This window comes from Bombina bombina, chromosome 6 (assembly GCF_027579735.1).
Source record: "Bombina bombina isolate aBomBom1 chromosome 6, aBomBom1.pri, whole genome shotgun sequence".
NCBI lineage: Eukaryota > Metazoa > Chordata > Amphibia > Anura > Bombinatoridae > Bombina > Bombina bombina.
The window spans coordinates 195304478-195318537 of NC_069504.1; the positions used below are offsets into that span (position 1 = coordinate 195304478).

A 14060-nucleotide genomic window follows, 5' to 3' on the forward strand; every position below is an offset into this window, starting at 1 on the left:
TTCCTATACCCAAGCGGGTGGCGGACATAGTGAATAAGGAGTGGGAGAAGCCCGGCATACCTTTTGTCCCCCCTCCTATATTTAAGAAATTATTTCCTATGGTCGACCCCAGAAAGGACTTATGGCAGACAGTCCCTAAGGTCGAGGGGGCAGTTTCTACAATAGCTAAGCGCACTACTATTCCTATCGAGGATAATTGTGCTTTCAAAGATCCTATGGATAAAAAATTGGAGGGTTTGCTTCAAAAGATTTTTGTGCAGCAAGGTTACCTCCTGCAACCTATTTTGTGCATTATTCCTGTCACTACAGCAGCGTGGTTCTGGTTCGAGGAACTAGAAAAGTCGCTCAGTAGAGAGACTCCGTATGAGGAGGTTATGGACAGAATTCACGCACTTAAGTTAGCTAATTCCTTTATTTTAGATGCCGCTTTGCAGTTAGCTAGATTAGCGGCAAAAAATTCAGGGTTTGCAATTGTGGCGCGCAGAGCGCTCTGGCTAAAGTCTTGGTCAGCGGATGTATCTTCCAAGACAAAGTTGCTTAATATCCCTTTCAAGGGTAAAACCCTTTTTGGGCCAGAATTGAAAGAGATTATCTCAGACATCAATGGGGGTAAGGGCCACGCCCTCCCACAAGATAGGCATTTCAAGGCCAAGAATAAGTCTAATTTTTGTTCCTTTCGCAATTTCAGGAACGGACCAGCCTCCAACTCTGCAGCCTCTAGATAAGAGGGTAATGCTTCGCAAACCAAACCAGCTTGGAAACCGATGCAAGGCTGGAACAAGGGTAAGCAGGCCAAGAAGCCTGCTGCTGCTACCAAAACAGCATGAAGGAGTAGCCCCCAATCCGGGACCGGATCTTGTAGGGGGCAGACTCTCTCTCTTCACTCAGGCTTGGGCAAGAGATGTTCAGGATCCCTGGGCACTAGAAATAGTTTCTCAGGGTTATCTTCTGGAATTCAAGGAACTAACCTCAAGGGGAAGGTTCCACATGTCTCACTTATCTTCAAACCAAATAAAGAGACAGGCATTCTTACATTGTGTAGAAGACCTGTTAAAAATGGGAGTGATACACCCAGTTCCAACTGTGGAACAAGGAATGGGGTTTTACTCAAATCTGTTTGTAGTTCCCAAAAAAGAGGGAACTTCCAGACCAATTCTGGATTTAAAGATTCTAAACAAATTTCTCAGAGTGCCATCGTTCAAAATGGAAACTATTCGAACGATTTTACCTTCAATCCAGGAGGGTCAATTTATGACTACCGTGGATCTAAAGGATGCGTATCTACATATTCCTATCCACAAAGATCATCATCAGTTCCTAAGGTTCGCCTTTCTGGACAAACATTACCAGTTTGTGGCTCTCCCATTCGGGCTAGCCACTGCTCCAAGGATTTTCACAAAGGTACTCGGGTCCCTTCTAGCGGTTCTAAGACCAAGGGGCATTGCAGTGGCACCTTACTTGGACGACATTCTGATACAAGCGTCGTCGCTTTCAAAGGCAAAGGCTCACACAGACATCGTTCTGGCCTTTCTCAGATCTCACGGGTGGAAGGTGAACATAGAAAAGAGTTCCCTGTCTCCGTCGACAAGAGTTCCTTTCTTGGGGACAATAATAGATTCTTTAGAAATGAAGATTTTCCTGACAGATGTCAGAAAGTCAAAACTTCTAAACGCTTGTCAAGTTCTTCACTCTGTTCCACGACCTTCCATAGCTCAGTGCATGGAAGTAGTAGGGTTGATGGTTGCAGCAATGGACATAGTTCCTTTTGCGCGAATTCATCTAAGACCATTACAACTGTGCATGCTGAAACAGTGGAATGGGGACTATACAGACTTGTCTCCAGTGATTCAAGTAGATCAGAAGACCAGAGACTCACTCCGTTGGTGGCTAACCCAGGATCACCTGTCCCAGGGAATGAGCTTCCGCAGACCAGAGTGGGTCATCGTCACGACCGACGTCAGTCTAGTGGGCTGGGGCGCGGTCTGGGACTCCCTGAAAGCTCAGGGTCTATGGTTTCGGGAAGAGTCTCTTCTCCCGATAAACATTCTGGAACTGAGAGCGATATTCAATACTCTCAGGGCTTGGCCTCAACTAGCAAAGGCCAGATTCATAAGATTCCAATCAGACAACATGACGACTGTTGCTTACATCAACCATCAGGGGGGAACAAGGAGTTCCCTGGCGATGAAAGAAGTGACCAAAATCATAAAATGGGCGGAGGATCACTCCTGCCACCTATCTGCGATCCACATCCCAGGAGTGGAAAACTGGGAGGCGGATTATCTGAGTCGTCAGACATTCCATCCGGGGGAGTGGGAACTCCACCCGGAGATATTTGCCCAGTTGACTCAATTATGGGCATTCCAGACATGGATCTGATGGCGTCTCGTCAGAACTTCAAGGTTCCTTGCTACGGGTCCAGATCCAGGGATCCCAAGGCGACTCTAGTGGATGCATTAGTAGCGCCTTGGGCCTTCAACCTAGCTTATGTGTTTCAACCGTTTCCTCTCATTCCCAGGCTGGTAGCCAGGATCAAACAGGAGAGGGCCTCTGTGATCTTGATAGCTCCTGCGTGGCCACGCAGGACTTGGTATGCAGACCTGGTGAATATGTCATCGGCTCCACCATGGAAGCTACCTTTGAGACAGGATCTTCTAGTACAGGGTCCATTCGAACATCCAAATCTAGTTTCCCTCCAGCTGACGGCTTGGAAATTGAACGCTTGATTTTATCTAAGCGTGGGTTTTCGGATTCTGTGATAGATACTCTGGTACAAGCCAGAAAACCTGTAACTAGAAAAATTTACCATAAAATATGGAAAAGATATATCTGTTGGTGTGAATCCAAGGGATTCTCATGGAGTAAGATCAAAGTTCCTAGGATCCTTTCTTTTCTTCAAGAAGGTTTGGATAAGGGATTATCAGCGAGTTCTCTAAAGGGACAGATTTCTGCTTTATCTGTCTTGTTACACAAACGACTGGCAGCTGTGCCAGATGTTCAAGCTTTTGTTCAGGCTTTGGTCAGGATCAAGCCTGTTTACAGACCTTTGACTCCTCTCTGGAGTCTGATCTTTCAGTTCTTCAAGGGGTTCCGTTTGAACCTCTACATTCCATAGATATCAAGATGTTATCTTGGAAAGTTCTGTTTTTGGTTGCTATTTCTTCTGCTAGAAGAGTTTCTGAGTTATCTGCTCTGCAGTGTAATCCGCCCTATCTGGTGTTCCATTCAGATAAGGTTGTTTTGCGTACTAAACCTGGTTTCCTTCCAAAGGTTGTTTCCAACAAGAATATTAACCAGGAAATGGTTGTGCCTTCTTTGTGTCCGAATCCAGTTTCAAAGAAGGAACGTTTGTTACACAATTTAGATGTAGTTCGTGCTTTAAAGTTCTATTTAGAAGCAACAAAGGATTTCAGACAAACGTCTTCTCTGTTTGTCGTTTATTCTGGCAAGAGGAGAGGTCAGAAAGCTACTGCTACCTCTTTTTCCTTTTGGCTGAAAAGCATCATCCGATTGGCTTATGAGACTGCCGGACGGCAGCCTCCCGAACGCATCACAGCTCACTCTACTAGGGCTGTGGCTTCCACATGGGCCTTCAAGAACGAGGCTTCTGTTGATCAGATATGTAAGGCAGCGACTTGGTCTTCCCTGCACACTTTTACTAAAGCTTTGGTATTGGTTCCCTCAAGTTATGGATGACGCCGTGGACCGGACACACCAATGTTGGAGAAAACAGAATTTATGCTTACCTGATAAATTACTTTCTCCAACGGTGTGTCCGGTCCACGGCCCGCCCTGGTTTTTTAATCAGGTTTGATGAATTTCTTTCTTTAACTACAGTCACCACGGCACCCTATGGTTTCTCCTGTTTTTCTCCTGTCCGTCGGTCGAATGACTGGGGTGGGCGGAGCCTAGGAGGGACTATATGGACAGCTTTTGCTGTGCTCTTTGCCATTTCCTGTTGGGGAAGAGAATATTCCCACAAGTTATGGATGACGCCGTGGACCGGACACACCGTTGGAGAAAGTAATTTATCAGGTAAGCATAAATTCTGTTTTTGCATGCGTTAGGTAGCGATCATATTACAAGTTGACAGTAAAAAGTTTAATGTCTCTTTAAGGGCACAGATAAGAGCAGTATTAAATGCCTTTATTTACTGTTTAAAACAATAATTTTGTGCAAATTGATTTTGGTTCACATGTGTAGTTTTCTCAGATTTTTCAAATTCAATTAAATCAGAAAACCTGTTTTTCTAATAGTTTCTTGGAACTTTGCGCTGTGAAAACCCCACATTAATAATATACTAATTGATTAGAAAATTTTTGCATGATTTTGGATTTGTGTAGTAATCGCTGTATTCACTTAAAAACCTGTTTTGTCCTTATTCTTGTGATATTTCTTGGCTTTTTTGGTACATAAATATTACTGAGAAAACTATTTTAAATATGCACTCAAATAAAATATCACCTGAATACCCTTTAATGACTGCATTTATGTGGACATTTTAAAAATGGTAATAAAAAAAATACATCTATTCATCTGAAAGTATTAATGTGTTAACTATTTTTATTTAGTAAGTGTGTGGTGGGATTGCATATAGGTGAGGGACGTGTGGAAACGACTATCCACCTTCATTAGCGATATAATAGATGAAGACTTCACACTAACGATACAGCAGGCCCTACTACATGAATACAGTGCCAAATACGACAAACATCTCAAGACCTTCCTGAGAATCCTTTGTACTGTTACTAGAACTTGCATCGCGAGTCTTTGGAAGTCAGGGACCCCCTCGTGCATAGAGATAGAAAACAAATTGTAACACACCTATAATATGTACGAGCTAGCAGCGGGGATCTTAAAAAATAGAGACACAGTAATTCAGATTTGGTACTACTGGATCACTTGGGTGTCAAAGAGCAGATGACTACCCTCAACTGGGGCTACTGGAATGTGTAGGGTGATATGTCGCCTAGCAGAGCTTATACTTAGTTATTATTTTATGTTGTCACTACCCTTGTTGATGATTCCACTGCCCTCTCCCTCCTTCCCCCCTCCCCCACAAATTTTTAGAGTTACAGACCATGTTTAGCCCCACGTTATTTTCCCATTTTCTTAAAACATTGGTTAGTAAAACTGAATGCACTGTATTACATAACGGTTACAGAATATGGTTGTTTATTTCGCAAATAATGGAATTCCATGAACCTGAGTTGTGCAATTTCTGGGAACATATGATGTTTTTTACATGCTCTGGAATTTATCACACAAAACCGATGTATATGTTTCATAAAATCTGTAAAAGTTAATAAAAAATATTTAAACATAAATTTTGGTTGCAAAGCTAACAGGAATTAGTCTACAGTGCAATGGTTCCGAGGTGGCGTTTTTAGCTTCATAAATGGAGCCCATAGTGGTTTTTGTTTTTAGCATAACCCATGTTAGGTTAGTTGTGCCAGTACTGCTCATATATGCAACTACTCTGTCATTTAATAATTCATTCAGTTTCATTTTTAGATGCACAACATTGTGATAAATTAAATACATTTGTAGTAAAAAATCTGCAATTATTTTATATAAATTTCTGAAGTTCATGATGAAACACTTAAATACTTATCTGACTGTTTTCTATTTTGTTCAACGTTCTATCCCAGGGTGAGTTTGTGGCGTCTCTTTTATCTCTTTTGCGACAAATGACTGACAGACACTACCAACAGCTTCTAGAGAGTTTTAGCACAAAAGATGAACTACGGGTAAGTAGTTAATAAAAAACAAAAACAAAAAAAAAAGAACAATCAAAATTCTATTGTCCATCATAAGTCGTATGTCAGCTGTCAAGAACTGCATTGGGCAACATTTTACAAATTTTAATAGGCTCTGAATATTGAAAAAAGCTAGAACCAAATAATTGCTTCTATTTCCCGATCTGGGATTTTTTACAAAGCTTGCTATTTAAAGTGAAAGCTGCTCAAACTCTTGTTAGGGTAAAGTGATGACAATTATTATTTTTCATGTCATATATCAAGATATAAGGAGGAACATGCAGTCCTCGGTTACTCCAAGAGACATTGAACGCGTTTGTCCTGGCAGAGATTCATCTGTAATGATTAGACATGTTACATTTCCCAGATAACAGCACCAGCAGACAGCTATTCAGCTTAACACAGATCTTGTTAGAAAAATGGTGCCGGAATATTGTAGGTTGGATGGCTACAGATTTATATTAGAATCTGGACAAGTTTTTTTTTTTTTTTGTTCTATAATAACGCCGCTATTCAAACTGTGTAAAATTGTGCTCTAAGTTGAAGGTGGAATTTTTCTAAACATTTATATTTCCCATCATTCTTCTTGGTTGTCAAAGTTTTAATTTACCACAAAATCTGCATCTACCAAGTGTAATTTCTTAGTATAGAATGCCAGTAACTAATAAGGAGATTGGCCGGGGGAAATTAAATTATACTTACACAGGAATTGGTTGTTAAAATTAAAAAATTCAACTGTATATACAGTATATCTCAAATTTACAAAAAAAACAATATATAAATACACACGTTTTTTTACCTCATGTGGTGTGGAACTTTATTTTCAATAGCTAATTACTGATAAATGTTTTCTATCCATTGGTTCTTAGTAGGGCTGGATGTGGTTCGTAGGTCTAAGAGGATAACACTGAAATTCTCACATTTTTCTAGGCACCCTCTGTGTATGAACATTTTATTACATCTCTTTTAATTCCTGTAAAATCGAATTACAGCAGAAAAATGTGTAACATGTTTCAATGCTGAAGGCCTCTGAGATAGATAATTCATTACTTAAGTAACAGAATTCAACCTACATATTGCTGTCAAAGTAATAAGGTCATCTCAGGGGTAATATAAAACCATAACCTTCCATTATCAGATTTGTTTAAAAGCCTTATTATGTGTTATATAATCAGCAGAAATCAGAATGTACATCTATTTGATCAAATAATCTTATTTCCCTCAAGTATGAATTATAACATAATTAATGTAGCTCTCTTTGCACTCAAAAGAAGCAGATTTTAAATTATACATATCAGCAATGGTTCAGTAGATTAGAAGTGCAATATTATGTGCATTTTGACTGACTTTTTGAAATGTAACATAACTATTACTTTAGGATTTCTAGTCTATGAATAATTGCAGTGAATTATTCCGCAATCCTATAATTTAATCCAAAAATGTATAAAGACATCTCAAAAACATGTAGTTATGTGTTTTTCATTTATGTGCTAACCAGTCAGAGTTGTTTGTGGATAAGAATAAGACATCTTGCCCAGGGGTTTCATAAACCTATACAACTCTTAAGCATCACACCCATATTAGAATATTAGTTATCACTGCTTTGGATACAAAGCTACCCACACACAGGAAAGCCTCATCCCCTGCATGCTATGTATAAGTGATTTGCAGGACTAGGTTTGCTGTTCCCCATGATATTGAGGGCATCTACCTCACCACCACTATATGGAAAGCAATTTGTCCCCAAGAACTTCAAGACCCAAATTCTTGTACATATGGATCCTGGCAGCACATTTCATTGTAGTGGAGCATATTTAATCTTTTTCTAGTTCTTTTAATTTAATTTAATCTTGTCTTTTAGTTGTATTTGGGGAATCCGCTTTAACACTCTACTCTGTGTTGTAATGCTTCTTTTTTTAAAAGTTTCTAATCAATAAGGTTATATTGGTTTGGTGTCATCCAGTATACTTCATGTCATAAATAAATACATTTTATAGTACTGTCAATAACTAATTGAACATGCAAGATACAGAACAACTTGAGTAAAATATAAGGCATGTTTACATAATTGTGATTGCATTTACCCATTAATGAATAACTTTACTGAAACCAACATGGCTGTAGTAGATATAAGTTAAAGGGACATTAAACCCCAAATTTTTCTTTCATGATTCAGACAGGGAATACCATTTTAAACAACTTTCTAATTTACTTCTATTATCTAACTTGCTTCATTCTCTTGATTTTCTTTCCTGAAAAGCATATCTAGATAGGCTCAGTAGCTTCTGATTGGTGGCTGCACATAGATGCCTTATGTGATTGGCTCACCTGTGTGCATTGCTATTTCTTTAACTAAGTATATCTAAAGAATGAAGCAAATTAGATAATAGAAGTAAATTGGAATGTTGTTTAAAATTGTATTCTCTGTCTGAATTATGAAAGAAAAATTTTGTGTTTAATATCCCTTTAATACATTTAGAAAAGACTCTCAAAGACCACATACAAACCCAGGCTGTGTAACCTGTATATGTCAAATTCATTATTCTATTTACCTTACATTTTGAATTCTAAAAAAATACCTTGCATATTTAAGTGAATCTTATATGCAGACAAGTATAGTAATTACATAGTGTGTAGCAAATTTTTTATGATATATTTAATTTTGTTTATGTTTTATTTCCTGTAAAACACAGAATTACAAAGCTTCTTTTTGTTTCAGGATTTTTTGCTGCAGATTTTTACAGTTTTTCGAATTCTAATAAGACCAGAGATGTTCCCCAAAGATTGGACTGTGATGCGCTTTGTGGCTAACAAGTAAGAAAGCATTTTTTAAAAAAAAATTTTTATAGTTCTTAATCATTCTGAAAGGGACATAAAACCTTTTTTTTCTTTTGTGATTCAGATAGATCAAGTGATTTTAAACAACTTTCCAATGTACTATTTTCTAATTTGTTTTGTTCTCTTGATATACTTTATATGAAATAAATTATAGGTAGACTAAGATGCTGCTGATTGGTGGCTGCACATATATGCCCAATGTTATGGCTCACCTGTGTTCAGCTAGCTCCCAGTAGTGATTTGCTGCTTCTTTAACAAAGCATGTTTCTTGGTTTTATTCAAAGAAAATCCAGTAATTCTCTCCTTAAAAATTGCCTAGTGTTAGTTAAGGTTCTAATTGTGCAATCAGTTGATCCTTGAGAGAAACATTCAACAAGAATACCAATAAAATGAAGCATTTTAGATAATATAAGTAAATTGGAAAGTTGTTTAAAATTGTATTATCTATCTGAATCATGAAAACATGTTTAGGGTTTCATGTCCATTTAACTAAAAGGCAGAAAATATAATACTTTGTAATGACAACAAAGGTCAGTATGGGTGATCTTCTTCAACAGTAGTGCAAAACTCTGCATACATTCATTGCTATACTTCATGTCAACATGTCCGTTTTTGGTAGGTGGTTTAAAGGTCTAGATTTGCAAGTCTTTTACAGTAGATCTTCCCTCTTTATTTTCATATCTATACTTGACAATAATAATTGTTTATTAAAATAACAAGGGGTTATCTAGATTGGCTAAATAGGACTTTTATTTAGTCAGGCTATACAATTTTGGTAAACTTCCAGACCATGGTGGCTTAAGTACCAGTTTTTATAAGGGTTTTTGTTTGAAAAATTACTCAGTTTTTAATATATGCAATTACGTTTTATGGAGCAAAGTAAAAATTTCCAAAAGAGAAAACAGAAATATGTGGCATATATTAGCCAGATAAGGATCCAACTTTATGTGGAAATTATAGACTTGTCTAATTTATTAACCGGGCCATTTTTCAATTTTCTTACCCTTAATGACAATGGCTATTTTTACATTTCTGCAGTGTTTGTGTTTAGCTGTAATTTTCCTCTTACTCATTTACTGTACATACGCATATTATATACCGTTTGTCTCGCCATTAAATGGACTTTCTAAAGATACCATTATTTTCATCATATCTTATAATTTACTAAAAAAAATTATAAAATATTAGGAAAAAATGGAAAAAAACACACTTTTTCTAACTTTGACCCCCAAAATCTGTTACACATCTGCAATCACCAAAAAACACCCATTCTAAATAGTTTCTACATTTTGTCCTGAGTTTAGAAATACCCAATGTTTACATGTTCTTTGCTTTTTTTTCCAAGTTATAGGGCAATAAAAACAAGTAGCACTTTGCTATTTCCAAACCACTTTTTTCAAAATTAGCGCTAGTTACATTGGAACCCTGATATCTGTCAGGAATACCTGAATATCCCTTGACATGTATATATATTTTTTTTTAGAAGACCTAAAGTATTGATCTAGGCCCATTTTGGTATATTTCATGCCACCATTTCACCGCCAAATGCGATAAAAAAAAAAAAAAGTTAACTTTTTCACAAATTTTGTCACAAACTTTAGGTTTCCCACTGAAATTATTTGCAAACAGATTCTGCAATTATGGCACAAATGGTTGTAAATGCTTCTCTGGGATCCCCTTTTTTCAGAAATAACAGACTTATATGGCTTTGGGGTTGCTTTTTGGTAATTAGAAGGCCGATAAATGCCGCTGCGCACCAAACGTGTTTTATGCCCAGGAGTGAAGGGGTTAATTAGGGAGCTTGTAGGGTTAATTTTAGCTTTAGTGTAGTAGACAACCCCAAGTATTGATTTAGGCCCATTTTGCTATATTTTATGCCACCATTTCACCGCCAAATGCGAGCAAATAAAAAAAACTTTACATTTTTCACAATTTTAGGTTTCTCACTGAAATTATTTACAAACAGCCTGTGCTATTATGGCAGACATTGTAAAAGCTTCTCTGGGATCCCCTTTGTTCAGAAATAGCAGACTTATATGGCTTTGGCGTTGCTTTTTGGTAATTAGAAGGCCGCTAAATGCTGCTGCGCACCACACATAAGTTATGCCCAGCAGTGAAGGGGTTAAATTAGGTAGCTTGTAGGGAGCTTGCAGGGTTAATTTTAGAGATCAGCCTTCCACCTGACACATCCCACCCCCTGATCCCTCCCAAACAGCTCTCTTCCCTCCCCCACCCCACAATTGTTCCCGCCATCTTAAATACTGGCAGAAAGTCTGCCAGTACTAAATAAGAGTTTTTTTTTTTTAAATAAAAATAATAAAATATTTTAGCTGTTATGGACCCCTGCCTTAGCCCCAACCTCCCTGATCCCCCCCCTCCAGCTCTCTAACCCTCTCCCCTACCTAATTACCACCATCTTGGGTACTGGCAGCTGTCTGCCAGTACCCAGTTTGGCCCCAAAAAACAAAAATTTTTATTTTATTTTTAACTTTAAAACTCTTTCTGTAGTGTAGCAGCCCCCCACAATACCCCCACCCCCCTCCCCTCCCAGATCCTTTTATATTTAAAAAATTTTTTTTACTTTTTTCTCACTTTCTGCCCTCATTGGTGTCAGTGTGGCTAATGCGCGCACATGCACGTTCATGCGCGCCCCGTGAACGCACGCCCGTGCACACCCGCACATGTGCACGCGCACGTGCGCCCCCGTGCACGCACGCGCACGCGCGCTCCCACCCGGACAACCGTACCATCGCTACCGGTGCAGAGAGGGCCACAGAGTGGCTCTCTCTGCATCAGAGGCTTATAAAGGGGTATTGCAGGATGCCTCCATATCAAGGCATCACTGCAATACCCTCAGAGTTGCTGGAAGTGATTGCGATCGCTTCCAGCACTCTGTTAGACAACTGACGTACCAGGTACGTCTATTATCATTAACTGTTAGTTTATGCATGACGTACCTTGTACGTCAGTTGTCATTAAGGGGTTAAAGTGGATGTTAAATGACACAATAAAATGATAGCTAACAATTTAGAACAGATACTTCTGTAGGTGCACATTTTATTTATTTATTTATTTATTTACTTATTTATTTTAAATATATATGTGGAGGGAATTTCCTGCTGACCTATTAGATGCATTTGACAGGGTTGTCTTGGATCTTCTGAAAGCTGTATTTACAAGGTTTGTTTTTTCATTATTTACTTTTAAAGCTTTTTTTCTTTACCTTGGGTATTTTGGACATACTTTTTGTCATTTGCCGCCATGTACTAAATAGTTTAGGGACGAGCTTCTCAACTTGAGAAGTTGTCTGAACACTCTAGCAGCAAACGGGCAGCGGATCATGTTTGTCGCTGGAGTTTGTAATGCCGCCCCCTTCTCTTGCAGAACCATCTTGAGAGAGAAGGGCCTGTCAATCACTCCTGATCAACTTACTTTAAATGTTATTATATCCTGTTTTGCCTTTTACATACATCTGTTTGCTGAATGCATGGAAGGAGTGACTGCATTTGATATTGTTTGTGTGATCATATTTGACTATTTACATCAGATATGCAGAACACTCAACAGATTTTTTTGAGGAAAGTGGAACACATTTTATTATTGCTGGCAATTTGTGTTTACACAATTTCAGCCATTTACATCCCAAAAGTAGAATACTTAGTAGCAGATTTTCTTTTGCCTTAGTTTTATTTAGTATTATGGTCACAATAACAGTAAGTTTTAGTGCCTTGAGAAAATTTCATTATTAGGAATTATTGTGCTATGTTAAGAAACCCTCAGTTTACTTTCAAATATATAATTTTTGTTCTGTGGAAGTTTAATTTAGCTAACATCTTTTTTGTTCTGAAGAGTAATTGAGAATTAAAAGTGGAAGAAGCATGAAGGGGCGGCCCCCGATCCATCTCTGGATCTTGTAGGGGGCAGACTATCTCTTTTTGCGGAGGCTTGGATGAGAGACGTACAGGTTCTGGAGGTTATTGCCCAGGGTTACAGGATAGTTTTCAAAACTCACCCTCCCAGGAGCAGATTCCTCTAGTCAAATCTGTCGTCAAGACCAGAGAAACAAGATGCCTTTCTAGAGTGCGAGAGGGATATCTCCTCTCTAGGAGTAATGTGTACTGGTACCTCTAGCAGAAAGAGGTCTAGGGTACTATTCAAACCTTTTCATGGTCCCAAAGAAGGAGGGCACGTTTCGCCCGATTCTAGACCTAAAGTGTTTAAACAAGTTTCTGTCGGTCCCATCGCTCAAGATAGAGATGATAAGGTCTATTCTGCCCTTAGTACAAGAGGGTCAGTTCATGACTATAATAGACTTGAAGGACGCTTACCTTCATGTGCCAATACACAAGGATCACTTCAAGTTCGTAAGATTCGCTTTTCTGGACCAGCACTTCCAGTTTGTAGCTCTCACCTTCGGTCTGGCTATGGCCCCAAGAGTCTTTATAAAGGTTATGGGAGCTTTGCTCGCGGTGGCGAGATTCTGAGGTATTGCAGTTTCACCTTATCTGGACGACATCCTGGTCCAGGCTTTGTCTTGCCGGCTGGCAGGTGACCATTCAAGAGCTCCTCTACTTCTTCTTCGATCTCATTGATGGAAGATAAACTCAGGTCCAGAGTGGAGTTCCTGGGCACAATAATAGACTCCATATCCATAAAGATATTCCTGACAGACCAGAGACGTTGCTAAATTGCGTCCAGCTGTCTTGCCCTTCAAACCTCCTCAAGGCCATCTGTGGCCCGGTGAATGGAGGTGATTGGGCTCATTGTATCCAGTATAGATGTCATTCCATTCACCAGGTTCCATCTTCGACCTCTTCAGTTGTGCATGCAGAGGCAATGGAATGGCGATCACTTGGATCTATCCCTACAGATCTCTCTGGACAACCGGTCGAGGGAATCCCTCTCTTGGTGGCTCCGTCCAGATCAGCTGTCCCAGGGGACATCCTTCCTGAGACCATCCTGGGAGATTGTGACTAGGGACGCGAGCCTCTCAGGATGGGGAGCTGTTTGGGGTGCCAGGAAGGGACAGGGCAGGTGGAATCGGGAGGAGTCGCTGCTTCCGATCAACATCCTAGAACTTCAAGCGATCTTCAACGCTCTGAGGGCTTGGCCCCTCCCGGTTTCATCCCAGTTCATCAGATTCCATTCAGACAACATTACCTTGGTGGCTTACATCAACTATCTGGGGGGAACGAGAAGCTCCCTAGCCATGAGGGAAGTATCTCTGATTCTGGATTGGGCGGAGACCCACAACTGCTCGCTGTCAGCAATCCACATCCTGGTTGTGGACAACTGGGAAGCGGATTTTCTCAGCAGACAATCGTTTCATCCAGGGGAATGGTCTCTTCACCCCAAAGTGTTTGCAGAGATTTGCAACAGATGAGGGACTCCGGAGATAGATCCCATGGCATCCAGACTCAACTTCAAGCTACCCAGATACAGGTCGTGGTCCAGGGATCCCCA

General features: G+C 39.5%; 1 protein-coding gene across 1 annotated transcript in view; it reads left to right on the top strand.

Moving 5' to 3' along the window:
* DOCK4 (dedicator of cytokinesis 4) overlaps positions 1 to 14060 on the top strand; it is a gene marked incomplete at its 5' end in the record, with an annotated part of 608904 nt that overhangs the window by 249183 nt on the left and 345661 nt on the right. Inside the window, 2 exon segments of the mRNA XM_053716722.1 lie at positions 5652 to 5750; positions 8479 to 8573. Of these exon segments, the coding sequence (XP_053572697.1) occupies positions 5652 to 5750; positions 8479 to 8573 (194 nt within the window).